Source organism: Triplophysa dalaica, chromosome 8 (assembly GCF_015846415.1).
Source record: "Triplophysa dalaica isolate WHDGS20190420 chromosome 8, ASM1584641v1, whole genome shotgun sequence".
NCBI lineage: Eukaryota > Metazoa > Chordata > Actinopteri > Cypriniformes > Nemacheilidae > Triplophysa > Triplophysa dalaica.
The window spans coordinates 1368820-1395701 of record NC_079549.1 but is presented as its reverse complement, the minus strand read 5'-3'; the positions used below and the strand labels follow the sequence as shown (position 1 = coordinate 1395701).

The following is a 26882-nucleotide window of genomic DNA, read 5'->3' as shown; positions in this document are numbered from 1 at the left end:
CAGTAAAACAGCATAAAAAGTGTGTGATTTTTGAATATGATGTAAGTGTGTTTTTGTATGTGTTATTCTGTATGTAGTTTATTATGGTTTGAGAGCTGATGTTTGTGATCATGAGTGTTAGATTTTTCTTTTGTATGTGTTATTCTGTATGTAGTTTATTATGGTAGTGGAGCGGTTGTCATGTCCCCGCGGTGCCGGTAGTGGTGCTGTGAGTCTGCCGAGCACTGAACTCTAAACCCCCGCAGATCTGCTAAATGAGAGCAGAAGATAACGTAATATTAAACCACATTTGTGATCGGTTTAGCGATCCACGACCACATCGAGGAATACCATCACGTAGCATTCCGATGAAAGTTCCGTGCAGTTGATGTTTTGGGGCGTTTGGACGGTCTGCCCGGAGTGAAACGCCGTAAAGGCTAAACCCGCTGCAGGTAAGCGGAATCCGGGGGCTCGATTATGAGCGCGACCGCGATCTGAGCGCTCTTTCGCTCCCACCGCCTCACTCGGACTCCGAGGTTTAGCAGTCAAAGTAGGCCCATGTTTACACTTGCTTAAAATATACGCAATGAAGACTTGTTACATTTTCTTTGATAATCTCTCATTAAAAAACTCGAAATGACATATGTTTTCATGCTGTTTATTTACAAATACATTTAAGTGTCGAAAAGTAATTTATAATCGATTGCAGGGTTCCGCTATCACGGCCTGTTTCAACGGGCCCGTCCGCCATTGTTTATATAGCCATGTTTACTGCGATTAATTTTTTTAATAAATCCCCTGTGTTTAGTACAATCAAATCATAACGTTTTAGTCATAATCGCCTTATATATAATATATTAAGCTCATTTGCATCGTTGTAGGCCTAAAACCAGAGCAACACAATGTCGTTGTTTGTGTTTCCTGGGTTTGTTTTTAGCATCTCTGCTAACGTGTGAAATACCAAAATAATGTGTGATTTTAACAGCCTGTCACTGCAATTAAACAATCACGCATTGACAGTGTTTTGTTATATAGTTGTGCTTTTATTATAGCGCAATAACGTAATTTCTGTTCAATTGTAGTATTTTTTGTTAGTTTTTTAACATGTCAGTATGATGACAGGTTTGTTTATTTGATGCTGTGATGAACCCACATCCACACAGAATGCGCTTATTGTGTGAAATGTAATGCCGAGATAAACTTAAAAATTAAATAAATATTAGTATAATAATAATAATATTAATAATAAAATAAATAATGAATATAAAATGTTATACTGTATTGATCTAGTTAAATGTTTTCGACTATTTGAAAGGGTTTCTACGTTCCACAGTCTGTAAGTTCCTCTGATTTCATCGTTTTTTTGTGTTGACATCCTGAAGTTAACCTATGATCAGATGAACTGGTTATGGTCTGCGGTGTAGTTCAAAGATTAAACCCGAACACACAGGCTGACATAACCGTGTTATACTGTTTTATGATCAGTCATGAGTATGTGATGCATCAGAACATACTCGAAGTGTGTTTTTGTGTCTATTCTGATCACGACTCTAATGAATGAACGCACCGGTCTGTGTGTGTTTCATGTATCCATGGGCCGCTATGAGATTTTGACGGTATGGTAATCTTAAACCTTAAATCACGGTTTCGCTGTATTGCGGTTGCAGCTTTAAAATGTGTTATTTTAAATGTCTGGATAAAAACATTGAAAACAATAGATTTGATTTTTAAGCAACACAACATATTTGGAACTGTAGTACATGAACAGGGTGTCAGGTTAAATGAGTCCTTCCCAAACATTTTAAAAGCGTGGCACCCCTTTCTAGTCTTCTTCTAAATGCATTTCCAGTAATTAAACGTACATGCATTCATCCATCCATACTTATAGATAAAAAAATGAATGCAGATGAGCAAACAACTAATTAAGAATAAACAAATATATCACAGAACCTGATGGATTCCTGCACAAAACAGCTCATACATTTGGAAGGGTATAACTGAAACCTTTTGTGGTTTTAAATCCGTGGCTTTTCCAAAGCACGGTAAACTTAAACCGGTATTCAGCCCCTGTTTGTGTTTGTCTCTGTCATCAGCTGATGTTCTCAGGGACCCGCGTCACGTGATGTATGAAGGTAAACACATCCATTTCTCAGAGGTGGATAACAAGCCGCTGTGCTCCTACAGCCCCAAGCTCTGCAAGCAGCGCAGGCTGAACGGATACGCCTTCTGCATTCGTCATGTCCTGGAGGATAAAACCGCTCCGTTCAAACAGTGTGAATATGTGGCCAAGTACAACAGTCAGCGATGCACTAACCCCATCCCTAAAGCTGAGGAGCGCAGGTAAAAGTCTGAACCACATCGCTGTTTGTTGAATGTGTTCGTGTGTTGAATTTTGCTATTCATTTGGAAATGTATTTGTCTGTATCTGTAAACGCAGAAGTCTCATGTTCTTTGGTTTCGGCAGATACTGTAACAGCCACCTACAGGTTCTGGGTTTCATCCCTAAGAAGGAACGAAAGAAGAAGCAGGATGCTCTGGAGGAGGTACGCGGTCGCACACAAGTGGAGTCTGTCGCTCTGAACATCACCGTTCCGTCTCTGGCTCTGAGAGGCTCTAACGGCCTCCCTCCGTCTCCTCCCTGCTCCCGCCTCACCTCCCTGCCCCTCTGCGACTCCGACTTTCTCGACCCCTTCGCCTTCCACGAGGAGGACACGGACGGAGAGGAGAGGATCTCCAGCAAAAGAAAACCTGTGATTGGCCCGAGGATGAGCGTCCTGAACCGTGAGCACCATCAGCCAGCCTCCGAGCACTTTAGCGCAGCCTCCGAACCCCGCGCGCTTCCAAACTCCCTGCACCTACCACAACCACCTCCACCACCACCTTTACCTCCGCCTCTACCTCCACCTCAACCCTCGTCGAGGCTTCAACACAACGATCGGCCTCCCTACGCCCAGCACGGACCAGTGCAGACTCTGCTATGCAAGCCGGCTCCACCTCAGACCGGACCTTCCACATCAGCGGGGACTCAGAACCAGCCACTCGGCCGGAGACCCGCCCCCGCTGCCTCTCCCCTCCCACCCTCCTCCCAGGACGGCCCACAGTGCCGCTCGGTGGCCATGCGTCCTGCTGCCTTCACAGCACCTCCCGTCTGTCTGTTGAGACTGCAACACCTCGTGGAGCTGTACGCTCAGAGACAGCGAGAACACGGAGACCTCTTCCCACATCTCGGTATTACTCGCTCGCATCTCTGTTTAATCAGACCAGTGATTCTCAGTCTGATCGTGTGCTCCTGTGTGTCCGATTAGGTCTGGACTGGTCTGAGGACAGTACAGATGATGAAGAGACAGAGGTGGTCGTGTCTTCGCTTCCTCGGGGCTGGAGGTCACATGATGGAGGTCTCGGTTACAGGTAAGAGATTTAACCGCTCCGCACCTCACCGAATGATCACATGACGTTACCCCCCCCCGATGTCATCTGCATGTGTGCTTCAGCTCCTCAGATGAGAAACCTCTGTCCCGGCGAGCGCGACTGACGCAGCTGTGCACGTACCTGCAGGAGAGGTACAAACACCTGTGCCGACGGGACCGGGCAGCCACCCGACACAGCAGATACCGATACGCCTTCCGGAAAGCTTTGCTCCACGCCGCCAGCAAAGACCCCGACTGCACTGCTCAGCTGATTCACAGACTCAACAAGAGCTCGCAGACGTCACTCCGGTGCGTTAAACATCAGCTGTGTGTGTTAAGACGTGATGTGTTTGTGTTACTGAATACATGTTCTTCAGTTCCAGGTCTGCAGTACCACAGACGTATGAAAGGACGCCGTGTACGGGAAACACAAAGGGTCAAAGCTGCAGAAACATAGCTTTGCCCTTTTCACAGCACTGTTTTCAGCGTATCCTTGAGTCATATAAACACAGCTGGACTGATGTTATGATAGTACCAGAGTCTATGTAGTCTGGAGAGGACACGATAAATCTGGAACTAGCCATTTTTCATCCACCCATTTTCACAAAAAAAATGAAAAAGTGTAGTTGTTTCAAAGCTGTAGAAGTGTCTTTGTTTGGTTGAACACAGATAAATGCTTGTTACCAAACAGTTCTTGGACCCCATTGACTCACAGTAGTGAGTAGTCAAAGTGCCCCAGAACAGTTTGCTGTCCTACTTTCTTCAAAATATCTTCTTTTGTGTTCGACCGAACAAAAACATATAAATTACTTTTTCTACTTTTGTGGTCACTGGGGTCCAAGAATTGTTTGATTAGAAGCCTTCTTCCAAATATCTTTCTCAGTGTTAATCAGAACAAAGAAATGTAAACAGAACTCGAAGGTGAGGAAATGAAGGAATTTTAAATTTTGGGTGAACTGTCTCTTTAAATGGAAACTGTAATGTCCATCAATTCTAAAAACATAGTCTGAAAATTCAGAAAAACGTTAATGTAAACTACAAAATGGGAAATGTTTTTACTGAGAAAATTCATAGCACTCCGTTAAAGTAACTTTGCACGTTCATGTCAGAGCTGTGGCATGATGGGACGTCACAACATCTCATTGCATAGCATCTAGAATAATGCTGGAAATCATTTATTTCATATATATATATATATAAAAAGATCATTATTGAAAAAGTTATTGGTCTGATTTGTTCAAACGATGGATTGACTCATCTACAAATGTTTGTTACCCTGCCAGAAAACTATATAAAACTGTATAGGAGAGCCTTAAGAAACACTGGTACAATATTAAACACACCTCTGTCATAACAAAAAGATAAAAAAAATGTCATTTTTGTTACTCTTCTTATATGTAAAAAACGTATACGATTTGTGCTGTTTCAGTATGCAGTGGTCAAGTGTGTCGAGATATTTTCTTGACAGCATGTTTCTGCAGATATCCTACTGAATCGCTCTCAGCAGCTGTTCTCCAGTTGCACGGCACGCTTCGCTGATGGCCAGCAGTGCTCTGTTCCTGTGTTTGACATCACTCACCAGACGCCTCTTTGTGACGAACATGCCAAGAAAATGGTGAGAGACCATCAACTTACCTTCATGACATAAGAAAGGTGTTTTGAACTGTACGAGTGTTAAGTGAATCTTTGTGTAACAGGATAATTTCCTGCGCGGTGACGGTATCAGACGCAGTCAGCAGCAGCGCCGTCCACGTAAGAAGACCAAACCGCCCGCACTGACCAAGAAACACAAGAAGAAGAGGAGACGAGGCCCGCGGAGGCCTCAAAAGCCCATTCCTCCAGCTGTGCCGCAGGGCAACCTGGCAATGCCCTACTCACTCACACTGCCCACTCACCACGCCCACGTCAGGTGCCCGTCCCGCTCTGTTGTGTTGACGTCTGTGGTCACTTTTCTGTCACAGAGAAGTTAAACAAGTTTAGTCAACAGACCTTGGGCTTTGGATCTTTCTGTCTAAAGTCTGTGTTTGCTTCTCTGTTGCTCTCGCAGAAGTCCGTCTACGCCTGAGCTCAGCACAGACGAGCTTCCTGATGACATCGCTAATGAAATGCCTGACATTCCTAATGATCTTGAGCTGAACCAGGAAGATTTCTCAGACGTGCTACCGAGACTACCGGACGATCTTCAGGATTTCGATCTTTTCGAGGGTATGTGTTGCGAGTTTAAACACACTTTTCATCACCATTATGCTTCAGGTTAAAGATGGTAAAACTGTGTGGAGAGAGATGCCCCGCTTGTTTTTCTAGCTTTGTGATGAACTTTTATTTAGCTTTTCTGCTCGTAATTCCAGTCCAAACCCTTGGAGTGACATAAAGTCACCAAACACGAAAGTTATAAAAAATATTGTCTGCAAAAGATCGCAGTTGTTGTGCATCTCGTCTGAATGTTCTTTGTGGGTCCAGGTAAGAATGGAGAACTGTTGCCCACCACAGAAGAGGCAGAGGAGCTGGTCAGAGCCCTGCAGGCGATGGCCTCGTATCCCGACTCCCTGTGTTTATCCTCGATGGCTGAACTCACCCCTGCTGTGTTCTCGGGATCAGGGGTCACAGCAACAGGCATCGGAGACCTTCTGAACGGCCGCATAGCGTCTGAAACCTTCCCCAATTTAGAGCTAGAGGGGAATCTTCTCCAGGATTCGAGAGACCATCATTTTGCCACGTCCACCTCTCCCCAGCCATCGCAGAGCGGCGCCGCAGCGCCCCCTATGAGTCCCGCCGGCAGACTAACAGAACGAACGTTTTCACGGGGTCCCTCCCCACCGGGCAGTCATTACACCAGCGAGCACGTGCCATCCCCCTACAGAGATCACATCTCACCCCCACACGGTGCCTCTTATCAGACCGACCCGCCTCTCCTGCTGGAGGTGCCTTTGAGCAGCACGCCGGGGCCTCCGCGGTCCTCCTGGAATAACCTCCCTCTGTCGCTCTCAGACCCGGCACAGTTCGGTAACCTCCTCACTGCTGATGCACACCTCCTCTCGACATCGCTTTCCACCCCGCCCTCCACCTCCCAGTCCACAATCCTGCAGCCCACCGCTGCCCTCTCCGCTCTGTCCCAGCCAGGGATAATCACACGCGCCTCACCCTCGTCTTCGCCCTCATCTCGAGACCTGCTCGCCCCCACTCAACCTAAACTACAGCTCCCTCAGTTTAGCGCTGCCTTCGGCCACCAGCTGGCTTCCCATAGTGGGATCCCTAAAGACCTGCAGCCCAGCCATAGCTCTACAGCGCCACCTACAGGCTTCTCCATCACTAGTGCCACTGCTGCCACCTCCCCTTTCCCTCACAGCGACTGAGTGTGAGAGACAGGGCCACCATAATTTAATCAATGTCATCATTCCAGACCTATACGTTTCTGTGGAACACGGAGAGATGTTAGCAGTATGTTCCTGTCGCTCCATAAAATCATGATGTGTTAATCAGACACAACAATAAAAGTCTCATGGTTATTTGACGGAAAACGGTAGCGTGAACATTCTTCAAAACATCTTTTGTGCGCCACAGAAAAAGTCATAGGAGAGCATAAGAACGTAAGGGTGAGTAGACAATGTGCTTTTTAGGTGAACTGAGCATTTAAAGCTCTGAGGTCAGCGACACACTTGAGTCTTTCCAGTAGCTTCCGTGCCCGGTCTGTTTGTTGATGTGACACATCTTCCACTGACATCATGCTGAAATATATCTTTACGGTTACCACATAATCTGTAAACCCCTGAACGCCACAATCTGTCACCTGGTCTATACTAAAACATAATGAAGGGTTATGTTTATAATAACTTCAGATAAGCTATTTCTGTCTACAGTCTTGTGCTGGGATGATGTATCGCCATTTACACTAATTATGAGATTGAATCGTATATAATGTGCATTTAAAGAAGCAACACTCGTCAAACATCATCATTATAAACATAATATATTATCGTGAAAGTACCTGAAAAGGTTTGGAGAACAGAGATAGAATAATTTTGCTCGAGAGCCCCCTCTGGCTTTCAGATGTGGCGGCATTTAACCGTCATTCACTGAGAGACTGAGCATATCATCCCGGTCCTCATACATACACAGTGGGTCTCCTCACATGGAATTCACCATGTTGTTTCTGCAGTAGCCCTAAACGGACAAACTTTTTCAATTGTTCTAAACGAAAACGTAGTGTTTTTGGAAAATGGCTGCCGGCGTTCTTTTCCGTAAGCTCAGCGCCGGCGCTCAGGTTTTTTTCTTCTCACACTCGACGTATCATAGGAACCAGTGTGCCGCCATTCAAGCACCCACAACTGGCGTTTTCAGCCACGGAAAAGCGCCTCAGTGGATCTGGAAATTTTAAAATAATTTTTGTTTGGAATGTTTGGTCAATATACTTCACATGAATAAAAAAAGTGAAGTGTGTTTCGTTTCTAGTGATTTTACAGTAACTCTGAGGTAATGCCAGCAATGTGTCGGTGGAAGATGTGGAAGATTTAATAATTTTATTCGGTCAGATTAGGTAATATTCCCTGATTTATCATATTTTCTCAAATGAGAGCAGCAGGTTGTCAGTCATTTGTTAGATAGTGTGCATATAACGTATAACTGGTATTAACACATGCATCTTAGATCCGTCTCTTGACACCTTGTGACCACTTGTCATCAGTTATTGTGTTGGATGGAGTGATGGTTGTTGTCTCGGCATGTTAAAGCACAAAATGTTAAAAAGCACATTCAACACAGCTGTCCCAAAACTATCTGTCGTCTCAAAACTATGTGCATCCCATGATCTGTTATTGCATGTTGATCATAGAGCATCTTAAGATAATTGTACTGAAATAAGATTTCACATTTTAAAAGAAAAAGACTTTGAAAGAAAAAAATATGATTTATTACATGAGGTGTCTGGGATGCGTCCGGATTCATTGTGAATACCAACTATGTACTTTGCGTCACGTCACTGTCCTTCTAAAACCTAATTTGCTGTTTTTAGGAAATGAAGAAAAAAAACACAGTTCTTTTTAAATGATTACATACTGTGTTGTCAAAAGCACTTTTTAATACCTTTTCTTCGTTAAATATTTGCAAAACCCAGTGACAAACAAAGGGTGTCGTATAATGATGATTTATGGCTAAAAATACAAATCGTGGAATATGGAGATACAAGGTTTCAGAAGGACAGCAGCGAACACCAAAATGAATCCCCATACGCCAACATACTCTTCTGAAAGGCCTGTCTCTCAGAACATCGGTGAGGTTGAGAATCTGCTGTAAGGCCAGGCGTCTGGAGGTGGTTCTCCAGCACTTAACACTTGGGTTCTTTCATGGGTTCTTGCACACACACTCGGTGAACCTGAGATGGAGAAGACTTAATTCAAGCAATAATCTCATCATCCGAGCCACTTGCACCAGTCTTCAGATCTATCCCAGCATCCTCTGCCTCTTAGAGCCTTCTCTTTGGGGTCGAGGGAAAACATCAACATCCTGCTGTACACTGATAGGGAACTCATTCAACATCGAGAAAGAGACGTCAGATCTTCGCCAAATATATGAATTAAATCTGTGTGTTTATGGTGCTTAATAAGTGTCACATACGATGATCTCGTGTGGTCTTTCTAACACAAAGAACCCTCCGCGGTGAGCTGACGGAAGACTGTGTCAGAGCTTTGGTGCAGTTTCTTTAGAGAACGGTTTGATGTTCTCCAGACTTCCACAGACGTGTCAGGTTTATTCTCACCGTCAGTCAGCCTTACGTCACGCGGGACCAGCGTTCCCCGCTAAGTTTTTTAAAGTATGGCAGTAAAAACGCGGTTTCTGGTAGCTTTTAGACACTGAACGATTATCTCATATATTGGTATTAAGTATTAAATATATTTATAGAGTAGAAACCTCTAGATCGGGTTTATCGGTTGAATTGAGTGACGCGAAACTAAATACAAGATTTAAAAAAAGAAAACTAGACTTGTGCAACATACTCGGTGGAACGGAAGCGTTTTGTGGTCATGTTTGGTAGATTTAATGGCTATCAAAAGTCTTGTGATGAATCATTTTAATTGGTTGATGTTGTGTTTGTGTGTCATTTAGTTGGAGGGAAGAGACGTGATGATGTGCAGCACTATTTTTGATAGCTATTAAAAAGTAACAGTCAACGATTGTTTAAGACGGATCGTAGTTTGAGCGTAAAACCACAAGTGTCATTTACGACACAACACGACAGGACATTTCACCGGATTGTGTTCAAAACGGACCCGTCTCATTCATGAAACATCAGCTGATGTGTCAAAGCTGTCCAACTTTGTAGAAAAACGCGATAATGCTATGTTTGTTAAATACATTCAAATGATATAAAAAATATTTAAAACCTGGAAATTATATAATCAACATGTTTCACATTTTATCTGGGAAAATAAAGCATCGTTCTCGGAGTCGTCATGACATCCATCCTAAAACTTTGACTAGAGACCGTTTCAGCGGCAACGTAACATAAATGTTATGTGGCTCTAACGTAACTTCCTGTAGACATCCACAAAGAATCAACAACTGGTCAGCACTTTTAATTTAATTTAATTTAATACAATTAATAAACAACAAAAATATTAATATACATTCATATTAATATAAAATAAATTGTTATATTATAACCAAACACTGAAGGTTAACTTCGGGCCAGACGTGCGCATCCGATGATACATCAATACATAATGTTTGGAAATATTGGAATTGGTGATATATTAATGTTTTCGTTAGTAACATTCATTCAAAGTAATCATTAATAGCAAATTCATAAAATAAATATGAATTCACTGTAATCATTGGATTGGTTTGTTAAAATACTTAGTAAATTGTTTTAATTGACTGTTATTATTTAATTCAACGTAACACTTGAACATTTGCCGTCATTTGTTCGGCGAGTGTTTTATGAATGAGACTCAATGATAGCACCAGAACGATCACATGTGTGTGTGTGTACTAGCACTGATGGTTTTTCAGTCATTGTTTTAAAGGTCGTCCACAAATGAAATGGAGCTGATGTGATGACATGTGTTATGCACTACACGTGAACATGAGAATCTTGGGTCGCTCTCTCTGCCGATGTTCATCGGTTGTGTCAAAAGTTGAAATGTTGTTTGCATTCAGCGTTTATACTGTGTTACTACTGTGTGTACTGTGCAAACAACTGTGTTGCACAGGTCAACCACACACCCCCCCCCCGACCTGATCTGACGGCTTGCACTGCGTTCAGACGGCTGACTGATTCCTCACTGAATGTACTGTACAACTGTTTTTAAAGCTGATAGGATAATCCAGTCACCTTTTGTTATTGGTCTTTAATTTGTCTGAGGTATTTTTTGGTATACAAAAGTTTACATTTTTATGTATATTTTTCTTGTGTAAAAACGATGTAATATGTGTATAAACATTGTATGTAATATCTGTATATAGCGTGAACATTTTCAATCTTGTTTTTGGATGTAAAGATTAAACTTCGCGTGATTGTTTTCTGTTGTCTTGAGATGTGATTCGGTCAGAGACAGTCGGGTCGGTTGTGTTCAGCCGTCAGAATGATACTTTTGGCTATGTGAGGGTAATCATTACTCTGGCTTGGACTTCAGCACATAATGCTTATAATGTCTCATAAAACACAGTAAATCATTCCAGTGTCTCAGAGAAAATTACACAAGATAATGAGTTTCATAGCATGAATCTGATAGACTCTGTATAAATAACAATGAACAAACAAAAGATCAGATATGAAAGATCAGATCAACACTTTCAGAATTCACACATTGAATACACAGAAAATGTTAACCTTACAGTTTTATTATGGTTCATAATTTTCAAACCACCATTTTGTTTTTACGGTCATGTGTTAAGGCACTTCTAGCATAACACCATTTAAATAAACATTTGACTGTTTTCTGCATGTTTCATCATGGGCGTATTCTCATGTTGTGCTATAAAGTGCTTTTGAGAATGTGAAGTCTTTCCCTTTAATAATAATACAGACTAATAATATGAAGCAGTAAATCATGTTTATGGCCGTATTATAAATTAAAGCGATTTTAATACGTTGAAGAGGATCATGTCCTGGCCCAACATTCTCTTTCAATCAAAACATTTGAACCTCAACAAGTCATTACGACATTAAACGCATTAAAATCGGTCATGCGTGTTGTCAAATTACAGATTATTTGATAGATTTTGAGATACGGTACACTCAAAAGGTGCTTCAAAAGGTTCTTCAATGCCAAAGAACCTTTAACACCTGAAGAACCTTTCTGTTTCACAAATGGACCCTTGTGGCGAAAAAGTTTTTTTTTCAGATTGTAAATAAAGTAAGAAGATGGTTCTTTAAAGAGCCTTTGACTGAACGGTTCTTTATGGAACCAAAATGGTTCTTCTGGCATCGCTGTGAAGAACCTTTTAAGCACCTTTATTTTTAAGAGTGTGCATAAAAACATTTATTATCATAACACATGATTGTATTAACCCTACATTTTATTTCACACAAAACTAATTCTGAGAATGACAACAGATTGATGATTACATTAATATGGACGAATTAGGTAGGAAACTGTAAAACACAATCGTGATCTTTTTCCCTTAAAAATCATCAAAAAGGGAAGAGGAGAGACTGACTATACAGTGAATCTTTGGATTTAAAAATGAAATGAAAAGACCCTCAAGTTTTACAAGGAAAGGCATCAAACAGCATAGTGTGCAGTAATGTTTCTCTGGAGAGCAAGAGGGTGCGTGAACAGAGAAGATCGGTTCTGTTTGGTTGTGTTTTGTGATTGATCGTCACATCACGCCACTTTTTCGGGTTCAGTGAGGATATCAAATCATACTCAAGCTTTTGCATCTGAAGAAGCTTTCTGTTTCACTAAGGGTTCTTTGTGGCGAGAAAAGGTTCCTTCCTGTGATACAAAGTTAAGAAAGACTTGTCTGGTTCATCGTGAAACTTCTTCGTGGAAAAAGAGTGCTTTATTTTCTGTGTGTGTGTAATAAAGTGCACTGTGTCAAAGGTCATCATGTCTGGACAAATTGCAGCACACAGACATCTCCAACACATCAGTCAGCGTCGAGATGAAAACCTTTCAGAGAAACACACACACACATCAGCTCAACACAAACTCTCTCTCTCTCTCTTCATGAGCACTGATGGAGGGTGATGGGTACCTCTTAAATCTCTGCACCACCTCCTTGACCATGAGATCAGTGATGCCTGGACACGTCTCTTCTACCCTGAACATGACGTCCTTCAGCTCATCCAACCCCAGCGGCTTGTGAACGCCACCCTTCTGCTTCAACTAACATCAGAAAAAAAACTGTTCATTATATAATTCCAGGAGAAAACCCAAAACACCTGGAGCCCTCACCTCTGCAAACACTGGAGATATAAGAGAGGACACGCTCTGAGACAGGGGTCTCTTCCGACCGTCTGGAGCCTAAACATAAGACACAGATATAAATACACACATAAACGAAGAACAGCCCGTGATGTGTAGGTCCAAAGGTTCTGAGGGGTCACATACAATAACATGAGATCTATAATAAAACTCTTGTTAAAGCTTTTTCAGATCAATGAATAAAACACATGTGCGCTTGTTTGTGTTGAACCTGAGTGTGGTCGAGCTTTTCCTGCGGTTTCACTTTATTTTGGTTCTGTTGAGTGTCTCTGATAGTGTTGAAGATCCAGTCCTCGTCGAGTTTCATTCCTGACGCTTCACTGTCGTCCTCTCTGAACACACACACACAGTTAGTTAAAAGATGACGAAACATATTTGATATAATATTTCATTGGGATGTGTAGATCGGTGAACGTACGAGTCTGAATCTGAGCTGGACTCTTCTCTGGCCTGTTTGCTTTTCCATTTCTTGTACTTGTCAATGAGATCTGTGAGGTATGTGTTCCTCCTGCCATATCGAACGATGAATTTGTGTCTCAAAAGCTCTTTAGCGGTTGGTCTCTGATTGAAACAAAAGGGGGAAATTTACTTGATTAATTTGAGTACTTTGGTCAACTGTTTGGGGGAAGTTTTGTTGAACTTTTACTTAAGACACTGATGAAGAAAAATCTGGTAGACGACTTCTTTTGGACCTTAAAGCCAAGCTTCAACTGAAATACAATTTCTACTTCACATCTCAACAGGTTTGGCTTCTTTTAATATCTTGACTACACATGCAGAAACACAAAAGTCCATGTAGACTGGCAGCACTTACAAAGTTGGGTTCTTTATTGAGACAGGCATCTACAAAGTCCTTGAGAGCTTTGCTGTAGTTGCCCTCCAGTGTGGGTGAGTTTTCTTTAGGGATGAGAAACAACACTTTCATTGGATGAAGGTCTGAATGGGGAGGCTCTCCTTTTGCCATCTCGATTGCAGTTATTCCTAAAGACCAAATATCCGCCTGTACAACACACACAGAAAGCACACTGCAGTTGATCTGAACTAATTACATTTCACTGACTGGAAAACAAGTCATTCCAGTTACTATGTACCAAATTCATTAAATATGTAAAATATAATATATATTTGAAATCAATTAAAATGACCGAAAGCACACAAACGCACAATGTTCAGATGTGACAGACCTTTGAGTCATACTGGGACTGTTGAATCACCTCTGGTGCCATCCAGAACGGAGTGCCCACAAATGTGTTCCTCTTGATCTGGGTGTCTGTGAGCTGGCCAGCCACACCGAAATCAGCTAGCTTTACATCTCCTTGCTCTGACAACAGGACGTTAGCAGCTACAACAACACAAAAACAGAGGACTGTCCATTAGACATCATCTCTGTTAAAAATAAACATTAATAGGCTTAACCTACAAATGTCTGTTTATTTCAGGTGTGTGGTTGTGGTGAGGGACTGTGTAGGTACCATATCCTGTGTTTACAAAATGTACCTTTAATATCTCTATGAATTTTCTTCTCTGAATGCAGATAGTCCAGGCCCTTCAGAATTTCTCTGAGAATAGTGGCAATATGGCTTTCCTCCAGAGAACCAGGTCCCAGCTGTAGCAGAGAGAACACAGATCTGTGACACTGTGAATCCGTGAATCTGTGAATCTGTGAACCTGTGAACCTGTTACTGTGAACATCTGAAACTAAACTTATGAGACTGTGAATCTGTGAACCAGTGAGACTGAACCTGTTACACTGAACTAGTGACTGTGAACCTGTGGGACTGAAACTGTGAGAATGAAGCTGTTAGACTGAACATGTGACTGTGAATCTTTGAGACTGAACCTGTGTAACTGAAGCTGTTAGACTGAGACTGTGATCCTGTGAGACTGAACCTGTGACTGTGAAGTGAAACTACAACTGAACCTGTGAAACTATCAACTGAGGCCTTAACCCTTTGAGACTGAACCTGTGTAACTGAAGCTGTTAGACTGTGACTGTGATCCTGTGAGACTGAACCTGTGTAACTGAAGCTGTTAGACTGAGACTGTGATCCTGTGAGACTGAACCTGTGACTGTGAAGTGAAACTACAACTGAACCTGTGAAACTATCAACTGAGGCCGTAAACCTGTGAGACTGAACATATGAGACTGAACCTGTGTAACTGAGACTGTTAGACTGAGACTGTGAACCTGTCACTGTAAAGCTGTGAAACAACCTGTGAGACTGTCTCTGGGTGACTGTGAACATAGCTAAACAAACATTTAGGACTAAAAAGAAACCATGAAAGTGAATTTAATTCATTAAGTCTATTGCATATAAATTTGTAATAAGGTGCCCGCGTAACTGTTTTTAATGGATGAAATACAAGTGTTAAAACCTAAATCCTGAATCCTTAATGATTCACTTTAATAACAAAATTTTAACAACTAGATTTATTTGTACAGTAAAAATGAACAATGTTAAAAAACACAGTAACAGACTCCTTAGTGAAGTGAGTGAATGAAAAGTTTTACCAAGTCAAGAGCTGATCCCCCTCCTAAATACTCCATGATGATCCACAACTTTGTGTCCTTCAGATAAGAGCCGTAGTATTTTGTGATGAAGGGGCTGTCGCACTGACTGAGGACAGTGATCTCTTTCTGAATGTCTTCCATCTCATCTTCAGCCTCCTCCAGATTAATGATCTTTATGGCGACCACCTGCTGTGTGCGCTTATCGATGCCTTTGAAGACCTCACCAAACGAACCCTTCCCGATCCGCTCCAGTTTAGTGAACAGCTTTTCAGGGTCAACATTCAATTCCTTGCAAAACAAGTGATGTTAAAGTCACTCAGAATGTTTACAACAGAGCTGCATTTGAAAAACAACCACTTGAGACGGGTCCTGAGACCTTTTATTGGGGGTCTCTGTCTCATCTTGGTGTGAATATGATCATTCAGAGATATAACCCCTCCGATGACAAAGAAGCCCATTCTCTAAACTCATTTTACAGTAACACTGTATAAAGGCGAGGACCCCTTCATTTCACACATTCACACACTACATCCATCATAAGTGTTCATTGACCTGCGATGAGAAGTCAATCACACACAAATGTAATCTAATCTCACACACATCATTACTGTCCGTCCACTAACACACACACTTTGCCCCTCAGACGTTCTTTCACCTTAAAAATAAAATGTTTACACACCTGGATGGAACCAAATGACAAATTACTGAGAAAACACCTGTTAAAGTGTCAAAACTCATACTGTTGATTTCCCCGAAGACAATTCCTGTTAGTAAAGCTATCACAGCTAAAGAAACTTTAACCTCACACACACTTCTGTTTCTTCATCATTCATCTGACATCAGGACATCACTCACTGAATAAATAAACAACGACAAACAGTACCTTTAAATCTGTTCGTAATATGTTCGTCATTGTTCTGTGTTGTCTGAACGCACACTTCTCTGTCTCTCTCTCTCTCTCTCTCTCTCTCTCTCTCTCTCTCTCTGTGTCTCTCAGTTTATTAAACTCTTTATCATGTGGGTGTGACGGTTTCAGTGCTTAAGTAACTTCAGGGTCAAAGAGCAGCCCGACGCCTTCCTCATGAATGAAAACACACCATCACCGGGACATGGCATTTGATTTGTATAAAGAATTTACAACTGAAATTTTGCTTCACAATTTGCTTGTGAAAACAAGTGTCAAAATGACACAAATTCTGTTTTATAGATCCTGACGTACTTTTGTCCAGCTGGAGCTCCATTATTTCAAACCTGATTTGACATTTCCTCTAATTGACCTAACAACATATTTCTGTAAGTATGTTATGTAAAAGAAACATGTGTATGTGAAGTGAATCTTTGGAAATTGATGAATGCGAATGTGAATGTACAAACAGTATGAACACTTCAGGTGTGTTCCGCTGTACAGCCTGCAACAGTCTCGTTGATTTTTAAAAACACATCTTTTGACATTTGTGGTACACATGAAGGGTCTCATTCGCAAACGCATCTGAACATTGTCCAGAAACAACTCACAGAAAAAAGAAAAAAGGAGGTAACCTGCAATGTTAGGTTTCAAACGGAGATGGCCGTAGAGAGGAAGAATCTGGGAAACACTTTCCTGGTGACTATTTGAAAAGAACGTCATATATGAATTGAACTAACTGAGATCATGCTAGACCATCATTGGTTTCTGGGTCACAGGACAAAAGATTAAGAACATTTTCATCTTCATTCTTCTGTTTTCAGCAAATTAGCTTGTAACTGAGCATCAAGCTCAAATGAACTTTCTCTACTAAAATATCATAAATAACACCCAGCAATAACATCTGCGACAGTCAAATCTAAGAACTGTACTACACTTTCTTCTTAAACATAAATTAAATTGAAAAATAAAATGAAACTGAATGACATCATAACTCCTGCTGATTATTTGTTTTCATTGTTTATTAGCACAAAAACATACATTAATTGCAGAAAATCAGCAAGCACACTCCGTCAGCGGTGTAATCCATATCATCACACAAGCACATCAATGCACAGTCTGTTTATAAATACTGAACAGAAGGATTAATCGTATTCGTGAATATGATCCCACTGGTGTTCACATCTTGGTTTGTTTGAGCTCATTCAGCTCGCTCTCTTTCTCTCTCTTGTCCTCCGGTTCAAGTTCTTGTTCTCTCTTGATCTGAGCTTCGATCTCTGCCGGGTCGATGTATTTGTAGAAATAAGCCATGATGGAGAAGATGATACTCACCGCCACCAGCAGTGACGCAAACAACACATACTCCGCCCACTGCACACAAAAAGTTCATCAGCTCATGTGTCTAACTACAGTGATTGTGATGTGTCATGTGACCTGTGTGAGGTCAGAGGTCACACGCAGCAGTACCTGTTTAGGAAGTTTTCCCAGCTCGGCCACAATCAACACAATAATGTTTCCCACCGCATTCGTACACAACCAGCCGGCCTGCAACACCGACTTCATGTTTTTTGGAGCCTATAGACATGAACATTAAAGATTAAAGTGCACCATAAAGAAAATGGCAGAATTTGAGCATTTTATGTTACAGAAATTTTTCTAATGCAGTAAACATATCAAATGACAGAAAAGTGACATAAAGAGATGAGAAAAATCTGATTTTATTTTATCTTGTTTTTATTGTGTTAGTTAGATTTATTTTTGTTATTATGGCTTAAAGGGGTCAAATAGAGCAAATACATGTTTTTTATGTGCCTTTGATGAAAATGAAAAACCAAGTGTGGGAACAAAAGATGCATTCTATCTAAAAGCTTATGCCCACCCAGACCTGTCTGAAACACCCCGTGTAAACACAGTTGGTGGTCTGATTTGACTAAGACCGCCCAAATTTAAGTATGGTGGAAATACAGCGTTTTTCAACCTTAAATTGTGTATACACATTGCATTACATCTAAAACAAACAATAATATTCCTTTTAGCCGTTTCATATGATCCCTTTAAAACAAACCAACTGCAGTATGATTAATATTCATTGGAATGCACAATAAAAAACGTGATTTTGAGATTATTTTGGAACCAAACTCTTCACATTTACTTTACAGGAAAATGATTCACACAATTTTAATGGACACCTCAGCCGCCGGAATATTACAGTTTTTTATGGCTATTTTTTCCAGTGTCTTCAGTCCATATGATACCAGAAGCAAACACATGGTGAAAGAAACGTGTAATGATGACCAGAAAACAGCAGAATATAATCTGAAAAATAATGTGTCTGTCGCATATTTTTGGCATTAGAAGACTTCACTTCTCCGTGTTTTTCAGTGCTCTTCAATATGGGTTCATTGACAAGATCCTGTTATAATGCTTTAGTCATCCTGATTCAGTGTTCTGTCTGGTGTTACATACACAAACATCTTTGATTTGTGTAGAGTATATGTGTGATGTGAATACCTGTGAGTATGAGAACTGAAGGCCGGTGACAGAGAACATCACCTCTCCTGTCGTGATGAGAAAATACTGAGGGATCTGAAGAGCCATGTGCACTGTGTTCGGCTTGATGTCTTCAACTTTCCTAATCACACTATCACACTGCACACACACACACACACACACACACACATCACACACACCATACATCACAGTTACAGATGTATTCCTGCTGGAGACCGTAGACTGTTTCACAAGCACTAAATCAAAAACACGCTCCGAGATCACACGCAGATGTCATATAGGTGAGATGTGCACCTCAGTCCAGGACAGATTGCTGGGGATGAGGAAAGTGACGGAGGAACCGAATCCAAGTGTTGGAGAAAAGGTACACGTCTTCTCTCCACTGCTGAGGACAAACTTCCGTCTGAGAGCATAAACCAGAACATCAGCATCAATGTGAAACGACAGCAGGAGATTTCATGAGGTTCAGATGAGGAGCAGAACTGTAGAAAGGTTTCTGGGTTTCTGTGGCGTGGAGGCCACGGGTCACATTCACTCTTAAAGCATCAACAGTCGTTGGCTTTCATTGACACGACCTTTATTGTGTTCGTGTTAAAGGAAGAGTTCGTCAAAATATAAAGATTCTTTCCTAATGTTTGAGAATATCACAGAAGAGACTCACGTGCCCTGTGAAACCAGTGTGTAGTTTGAAGTGTCAGACGGCTCGACGGAGCCCAGGTCAGTGATGTTCACCACTTCTGTCAAACCGCTCACAAATCTGAAAAACATCAAATGGTTTCATTCGGGGAACATTTGATCTTGAGAGACTGAATCCAGTCTACCGTCCACTGACCGTACGGCGTTCTGTCCCTCATCTGGCTTGGACATTCTGTCTTCTTTCTGCGGGAAAAGGTGGAAAGATCAAATCGTTTTCATCAGGCAGTGTACACCTGCTACACCTGTCACCGCTTTAAAGAGAAGTTACTAGGATTTTCTTGTCTGGAGGATGAACATTTTTTCATCCAGGAATCAATCTATGAATCAGAATATCACAGAGAGCTGGAGTCCAGTCATGTCATGGCAGTGACCTTTCTATAGGCAGGTAAAGACGATCACATGTGTACTCACCACATACATGAGTGTGGGGTCAGAGGGGATGATGAGGGTCTGACGCTGACCATTCAATAAACTCAAAGCTTTTGTGATCACAGGATCTGTGTTCAATGACACTGTGATGTTCTCATCACCACACGTCAAATAATCTTCAGTGCTCTAGAAAAAAAAAACAGAAACACACCTCATCTGTATGTGTGTGCGTGTAGGTGTGTGTGTGTGTGTGTGTGTGTGTGTGCGTGCGTGTGTGTGTGTATGCATGTGTGTGTGAGTGTGTGTGTGTGCCTGCACGTATATGCATGTGTTTGTGCGTCTCTGAGTGTGTGTGTGTGTGTGTGTGTGTGTATGTGTGTGTGTGTGTGTGTGTGTGTGTGCGTGTGTGTGTGTGTGTGTGTGTGTGTGTGTGTGTATGCATGTGTGTGTGAGTGTGTGCGTGCGTGCTTGTGTGTGTGTTGTACCTCCAGTGGTTTAATCTGTAGAGGCTCAATGTTTGTGATGGTAACCGTCAGTGAACTGCTGCCCATGTTCACCACCTTTAACTGACTCTCAGAGGATGATGGGAAATTTGGCAATGTTTTCTGAAGAGAAGATGAGAACATGTCAGAGTTTTGGAAGCAACACCTTATTTTATTGTCTGGATCCCCTCAAACATCATCAAGAATGACAAAATATCAAACCCCACTGAATGATAATCATACAATTAAAAACAGTTGATGTTATATTTAGTTTCACCTCCTGATGTTGATGTTTAAAGATGAGGTATCACACGCAGTTTCTGCTCATATTAATCTTATACAGTATTACTGCATACGTCGTATCTTTGAACAGTATTTAGTTTGATCACATTGATCATTCCCCTTTAGTATCATCTGACTGCTAAGCTCCTTCTTTCACAAAACAGTGAATTTTAATACACAAAATAGAGTGTCAACTTCTCTTCATATCAATAATAATATCTGTACTGTTGGGCAAATAAATGTGATTTTCAGTTTCACACTCACGTCGATTTCAAGTTGAACCAGAGCTGCAGCAATAAACGCCATGGCAGCAAACAGCATCCCTACAGTCATTCTCTTCAAAGGACTGAAACACAACATGACACATTTACACACCGTTTAACAATATCATTCTCAGTCCAGGAGATTACAGAATATTCCAGTGAATTTTACCTGAAATTGAGACCACACTTTTTAATGAGTGGAAAAATAATGCGGTCCATGATGGGCACCAGCGTCAGGATAAGGATCGGGTTCACCGTCTGAAGAGACACATCTCACTTCATCAATCTCAAAAGATTCATTTCATTATCTGTGAAAAATGCATCAGTGGTTTGGAAGAAGAAACATCTACTGCCACATGCGCTTCAGAGTGTATTATTATTTTGTATAATTATTTTATTGTCATGATCGTTCTGTTCATTTATTACTTTCAATACTGATGTGGCAGTTCTCATAAGATGTTCCTATTTGTACAAGAAATCATGTATTTAAAATGAAATAAATACATGTTAATCCATTTCCTCTGTCAGCTTTTCTTGAAGTCATGAGACTCATTTACCTGCATTTGATCCGGCTGAAGGACAAACGCCCCCTACAGACAACAACAACAACAAATGACATCAATCACACACACACATTCAGAGATGACAGTGACGTTATAGTGTTCGTTTGATCAGAGAGGAGTGAGCTCCAAATAAAGTGTTGAATGTTATTTCGCTTTATTTATAAACTCTTTATGCTGAATTGTTTAGAAAAGAAACACATACAAAGTCTCCACTCATAGTTGTGGCTTGAAGAGTCCAGCGCGAGCCCTACATGACAGATGACACACACACACAAATCTTAACACACAACACCACACAAAAAACATGATGACACAACACCATACAAAACAATTAAATAAAACTGTACCACTGTAAATACATTATAAAGTCGGCATGAAAGTAGCGATTGTGGTTTTTCCGTATCGTGACGTAGACCCGTATGGAAGCCCGTTTCTGCCTGGGTGGGGATTTATTGATTTTGAAGTCATTATAGTGAGATACTAAGACGAAATTTCTACTTAATAATTCCTAATAATGACTTTATTATAAGATAATAAGTCATAATAATGACTTTTAAATCTAAAGAAATCACAACAATAGCGGAAACGGGCTTCCATATACCCGCCTGAAACGACTTGTGAAAGTAGAAAAAAAAGTAGGGCGGGACTTAATTTCATCCACCAAAAACTGATTGGATCGTTAAAAGCTGAAAGATTTGAATGGGAGATTGCGATCTGTCAGTCATTGGAGCTCCTGACCGGAAGTGAAGAGAGGTCCTTTCCGGTTTAGTTTTTTGATTAAAGATTACAAGTGCAAATCATTTATAAAAATAATGATGTGCACAGATAAATAATTTATAATTAATACTTCACCAATGTGTAATACATAAGAACGATATTCTTTTATTTCATGCCGACTTTAAGCACAGGTTTTACAGTTAAACTATTAAAAACACTATCGCTATACGTGAAGAGTTTATTTTCAAAAATCATGTTTTATTATTGTGAATTCCAATTTATATCAAGCTGCAGCTGGCATGTTTTGATTTAAGCCGTAATAAAATACAGTTCACTAACACAATAAAATGCAATAAAAACATGATAACATAATAAAAAACTTTTTTTATATTTACTCTAATAAATGCTTTAAATAGATAGTATGTATATACTATAATACATTTTCTTAACAGAAAGGACCAAGAACTAAATAAGTGATGATAGAGTGATGATCATAATTTTAGTCAATTCGGTTGACACGCAAGAACAATGTCAGTGTGTCTTTAAGACCAGATGATGTTGAGCTTTACCTTCTGATCAAACAGAGTCCAAAACATGGGCAGAGGAATATAAAGAAACAACACCTTCAACACCATCTTTATCTGAGCGATGAGAAGTTTCTACATGACAGAGAGAGAGAGAGAGAGAGAGAGAGAGGCTTTGGATTATTTTGTCTGTGGTTTGGATTAGAAATAGATTATTAATTTTCTCCTCTGGTATAAAAGTCATTAGTGTATTTCTAAGGAATGTGTGTTTGTAGAGATGACGGGTTTGTGTCATACGTCATATTTCTCATCTGCCCAGTCCATCCAGTGTTCTCTCTTTGGAAAACTGCTGCTTCTGTGCCTGAAACGATTCTTGATGGCAAACTACAGAAATACACAACAAATGTAATCTTTGTGTATTTGTGATTGAATGTGAACTAAATTAAATCTTAGAAGTGTATTAAAGGACAGCCCCCTATGTTATTATAGTATTCAACTATTAAAACTTTTTTTATGAAAAAACTTCAATTTAAGGATGAGAAATGTTCCCTAACGAATAAACTGAATTACATTTAAGTAAAAACAACTAAAGGCACTTAAATTATTAATAAAAAAATGAGTAAAAACTAAACTAAAACTTTGAAATGATGACTTGAACAGGTGTTTTTATCGTGCAGATGTTGAAATACATAAGATCTTTGACAGAATGTGCAAGCTGCTCTTTTCCATTCAATACAATCATGCAGTCACCAAAAGAAACGAGGTCTGCGCTCAAAGTTCACAAATGTGATGGGTTTGTCTTGAGATGGTCATGAGCGATGTGAGAATCAACAACATGTGATGTCAATAGTGGGTCAGTGAGTGTGTGCAGTGTGTTACACTAGACAAGATATGATCATGTCAGAATAATCTGAATTATTGAGTTGTGCTGACTGCTTTTATGACACGGTTTCATATATATACACTATTTGGAGCCTTTGAATGAAACTGAATGAAAAGAGAAATCTTGGACAATCTACAAAATATCTTTTATATAGAAGCCGGTGGTTTTGATCTTGATGGAACGATCACGTGAAGTGCATCTCTGAATGTGACTCACCCCTATACATTGACACACAGACCATATGATGTTTCCTTCTGGAGCCGTTTTCACATACATCCCACTGCCAGCTATAAACACCACTGAACACAACAAACAGACAATCATACACACTGATCAGTGTGTGTGTGTGTGTGTGTGTGTGTGTTCGTCTTACCTAAAGACACAACCATGAGTGCAGCCGGTACTCCAAACGCTAACGGATAACACTTCTGTTGACTGTAGATGCCACACTCCTGAGCTGAACACCAAAACACAACACAACACATGTGATAGCTGAATGAAGTGTGTGTGTGTGTGTGTGTGTGTGCGCGAGTGTGGATGTGAACCTCTGAGAACAGGTGTGATGAGCGTGGAGAGAAGACTTCCAGCATTAATGCAGAGATAAAACACTGAGAAGAATGTGTTGAGCTGTCGACTCTGAAACCCATCAGCACACATGTTAACAAACCGTCAGAAAAACCCCAAACACACGAGATCAAGTCATGAAGCGTCTCACACCTGATGTTCCTGAAACTGATCTCCACCAAACGCAGCCACACAGGGTTTAATGCCACCGGTGCCCAGAGCAATGAGAATCAAACCCAACATTGACAAAGCCCTGAAATCACAACACACACACATGAAGAACAGCTGGACACGAGGAGCAGACAGGTGCATTATGGGTAGATTGGCTTACACGTGGACGGTCAGGTTGTCCGGTGTGCCGTCTCTGTTGGTGTCTGTGATGTCATGAACTGTGCTGACGGCCATGGTCACCTGACCGACGGCGTACACTATAGACAGATAGATGATGGTCCTGAAAACACACGGACACGTTCAGCATCATCACATCACAACAGCTTACTCTCACACACAATTATTATGAACCTACTTGAACTTCCCGAGCCAGGAATCTGCAATGATGGCTCCCAGGATGGGTGTCAAGTAGCACAAGGCCACAAAGGCGTGATAAATAGAGGTCGCGAGGTCATCGTCCCAACGCAGAAAATAACGGAAATACAGCACCAACACAGCTACAGAGAGAGAGAGAGATAGAGAGAAAGAGAGAGAGAGAGAGAGAGAGAGAGAGAGAGAGAAAGAGAGAGAGAGAGAGAGAAAGAGAGAGTGAGAGAGAGAGAGAGAGAGGGAGAGAGAGAGAGGAGAGAGAGAGGGAGAGAGAGAGACTGTAAAACATTTGAAGCTAAAACTTAGGACAGTACTGTTCTGTAGTATTGAAATAGTACACTTACAAGTATACTGTACTAGTGTGTAGTACATGAAGTATATTTATTATATATTATATAAACGTACATAAAAATTGTCCGTAGGGTGTGAGTGCGTGAGTGAATGAGTGAGTGTGTGTGCCCTGCGATGGGTTGGCACTCCATCCAGGGTGTATCCTGCCTTGATGCCCGATGACTCCTGAGATAGGCGCAGGCTCCCCGTGACCCGAGGTAGTTCGGATAAGCGGTAGAAAATGGATGGATGGATGGATAAACGTACATCTCTTCCGTCTGCACCTGACTGATCATTTCTGATTTCTATATCTTTTCTACATTATCAAAAAAAGCATTCTTATTTAAGCTTAGATAAACTAAACTTGGCTCTGTACACTGTAGTATTTGTGAGAAGTTTGTGAGAGATGTTTTTATTGCTCTTATGCTTTTTGTTGTCCTAATGTTTGACACAATTGCTTCCATTGTTTACTCAACTTGTAAGTCGCTGTGGATAAAAGCGTCTGCTAAATGACTAAATGTAAATGTACATATATTTGAATCTTGCTTAAATATACCTAATGAAATGAACCTTAATTTTATGGGATGAAGCACTTGACAGGATGCTTTGAATGACACGATGGCCAACACAACTATTAACAAATAATAAAACTAATAAAGCATCATCCTGATTTTCATTAAATTCTTTGAACGTGTCGATACCAGAGCTGACCACAAGGCGGCGATGATTCAATCTTTAACCAAACCTGCCTTCTGTTTGACGCCACAACATTTATATATTATACATGAAAGCAAAGCAAATTAAACAAACATTTTTCTTCAGCAATGCTGATCATGACACATGTATTTAGTTATTTAGTTATTGTGTGTACATAACCCAGCTGAATAAAAACTATATAAATTCAATGGATTTAATGGTTTTATTATGAGACTTGTAGTGGTTTAATGGAAACTATAATGGTGTCTACTGGTATGTGATGGATTCTGTTGGTGTGGTGTTATCTGGCACATACTGGAATAATGGTTTGAATAGAAAAAGCTTTTGGTCCATAATGGAAACCATTAGAATTTCTGTGATGGAATCTATTGGGAATATATTGATCAGCAAGAACATTGCAGTGATACTTCTGAATGTATTTAGTTAAGACACAGAGACACTTACCTCGCATGCCATAGTAGGAAAATCTTTCACAGAACTCATTGACTACAATGAAGAAAATGCTGATTGGATATCCACAGCACTCAGCCGTCTGTATTCACACAACACACAGTACACTACACAAGCCTTTATTACATCATATACACAATTAAACATTTGAGAGGAACAAGAAAGATTTATACATTATTCCTAAAAAGTTTTAGGAAGTCAAATGCACATCTTTTGCAATTTTACATTAGATGATCTAATGAACACAGACCAACAAAAAATACTTTTCTCATGATAGAAAAGTTTTGCTTAAAACTTTGCATGTTTAAAATATTATAGAAACTTTGCTCTGTTTCTGAAAGATTGTATAGTTTGATTGCAAAATGATTGAACAGCGCTTACCTTCTTCTTATTTTTCTTCTTCTCATCCATCTTTTCGTCTGAGAAAAATATGATTGAATGTACATGCAACATAAAAAAAGTGTATTTTTGTGACTGTAAAGTGTAACACATGAGGTTCTCACCTGTCATGCTGGCCACTGGACGTGTGTGTGTCTGTGTCAAACGATCTTGTCTAGATTAGAACATCAGTGTTAAAGCACATGTGTGTGATGTCTTATTAGCTGGACTGTGTACTGTTTTATGACACACAGGTAGAAAGATACTCAGACACAGCAGATAAAAGTCAAGTCGAGGGGTCCACATGCTGAGTGAACAGCAGCTCACTGTTGTGTGTTCATTCTTTCGTTTATTTAAAAACATTTACATCAGATTACAATTCACCC

General features: G+C 40.6%; 3 protein-coding genes across 3 annotated transcripts; 1 reads left to right on the top strand and 2 right to left on the bottom strand.

Annotated features, from left to right (window-relative positions):
• The first annotated feature begins 187 nt into the window (after positions 1-187).
• On the top strand, positions 188-11325 carry LOC130427130 (INO80 complex subunit D). The gene is made up of 10 exons (XM_056754183.1): positions 188-431; positions 2073-2319; positions 2444-3207; positions 3285-3387; positions 3471-3695; positions 3764-3873; positions 4868-5001; positions 5084-5295; positions 5434-5591; positions 5847-11325. The coding sequence occupies exons 2-10, from the start codon at positions 2102-2104 to the stop codon at positions 6737-6739; spliced, it is 2817 nt and encodes a 938-aa protein (XP_056610161.1). The 5' UTR covers positions 188-431; positions 2073-2101; the 3' UTR covers positions 6740-11325.
• A 1403-nt stretch (positions 11326-12728) lies between these two features.
• Positions 12729-26529, bottom strand: slc15a1a (solute carrier family 15 member 1a). Its single transcript, XM_056754184.1, has 24 exons — positions 26500-26529; positions 26113-26200; positions 24608-24749; positions 24413-24532; positions 24235-24334; positions 24063-24153; positions 23891-23974; positions 23734-23816; positions 22932-23018; positions 22680-22769; positions 21596-21640; positions 21388-21420; positions 21000-21088; positions 20832-20913; positions 20289-20408; positions 19846-19989; positions 19571-19617; positions 19400-19495; positions 19033-19141; positions 18739-18876; positions 17695-17802; positions 17411-17598; positions 13230-13268; positions 12729-13143 (listed from the first exon to the last, which is right to left on the bottom strand). The coding sequence occupies exons 1-24, from the start codon at positions 26527-26529 to the stop codon at positions 12984-12986; spliced, it is 2313 nt and encodes a 770-aa protein (XP_056610162.1). The 3' UTR covers positions 12729-12983.
• stk24a (serine/threonine kinase 24a (STE20 homolog, yeast)) lies at positions 13244-16302 on the bottom strand. Its single transcript, XM_056754185.1, has 5 exons — positions 16207-16302; positions 15324-15611; positions 14309-14417; positions 13996-14153; positions 13244-13811 (listed from the first exon to the last, which is right to left on the bottom strand). The coding sequence occupies exons 1-5, from the start codon at positions 16234-16236 to the stop codon at positions 13548-13550; spliced, it is 849 nt and encodes a 282-aa protein (XP_056610163.1). The 5' UTR covers positions 16237-16302; the 3' UTR covers positions 13244-13547.
• Positions 26530-26882: the final 353 nt, after the last annotated feature.

Bases quoted from the DNA above. Each gene is read 5' to 3' on its own strand.
- LOC130427130 (XM_056754183.1), top strand. From the start codon at position 2,102: ATGTATGAAGGTAAACACATCCATTTCTCAGAGGTGGATAACAAGCCG. The intron at 5,002-5,083 runs GTGAGAGACCAT...TTTGTGTAACAG, and splicing joins ACGAACATGCCAAGAAAATG to GATAATTTCCTGCGCGGTGA. The intron at 5,296-5,433 runs GTGCCCGTCCCG...TTGCTCTCGCAG, and splicing joins ACTCACCACGCCCACGTCAG to AAGTCCGTCTACGCCTGAGC.
- stk24a (XM_056754185.1), bottom strand. From the start codon at position 16,236: ATGACGAACATATTACGAACAGATTTAAAG. The intron at 14,154-14,308 runs GTACATTTTGTA...GTGTTGTTGTAG, and splicing joins AATTCATAGAGATATTAAAG to CTGCTAACGTCCTGTTGTCA. The intron at 13,812-13,995 runs GTCTGTCACATC...TGTGTTGTACAG, and splicing joins AGTCCCAGTATGACTCAAAG to GCGGATATTTGGTCTTTAGG.
- slc15a1a (XM_056754184.1), bottom strand. From the start codon at position 26,529: ATGGATGAGAAGAAGAAAAATAAGAAGAAG. The intron at 26,201-26,499 runs GTAAGCGCTGTT...GTGTGAATACAG, and splicing joins AGAAGAAAAATAAGAAGAAG to ACGGCTGAGTGCTGTGGATA. The intron at 21,421-21,595 runs GTATGTGTTTCT...TGTTGTCTGTAG, and splicing joins CAACTATGAGTGGAGACTTT to GGGGCGTTTGTCCTTCAGCC.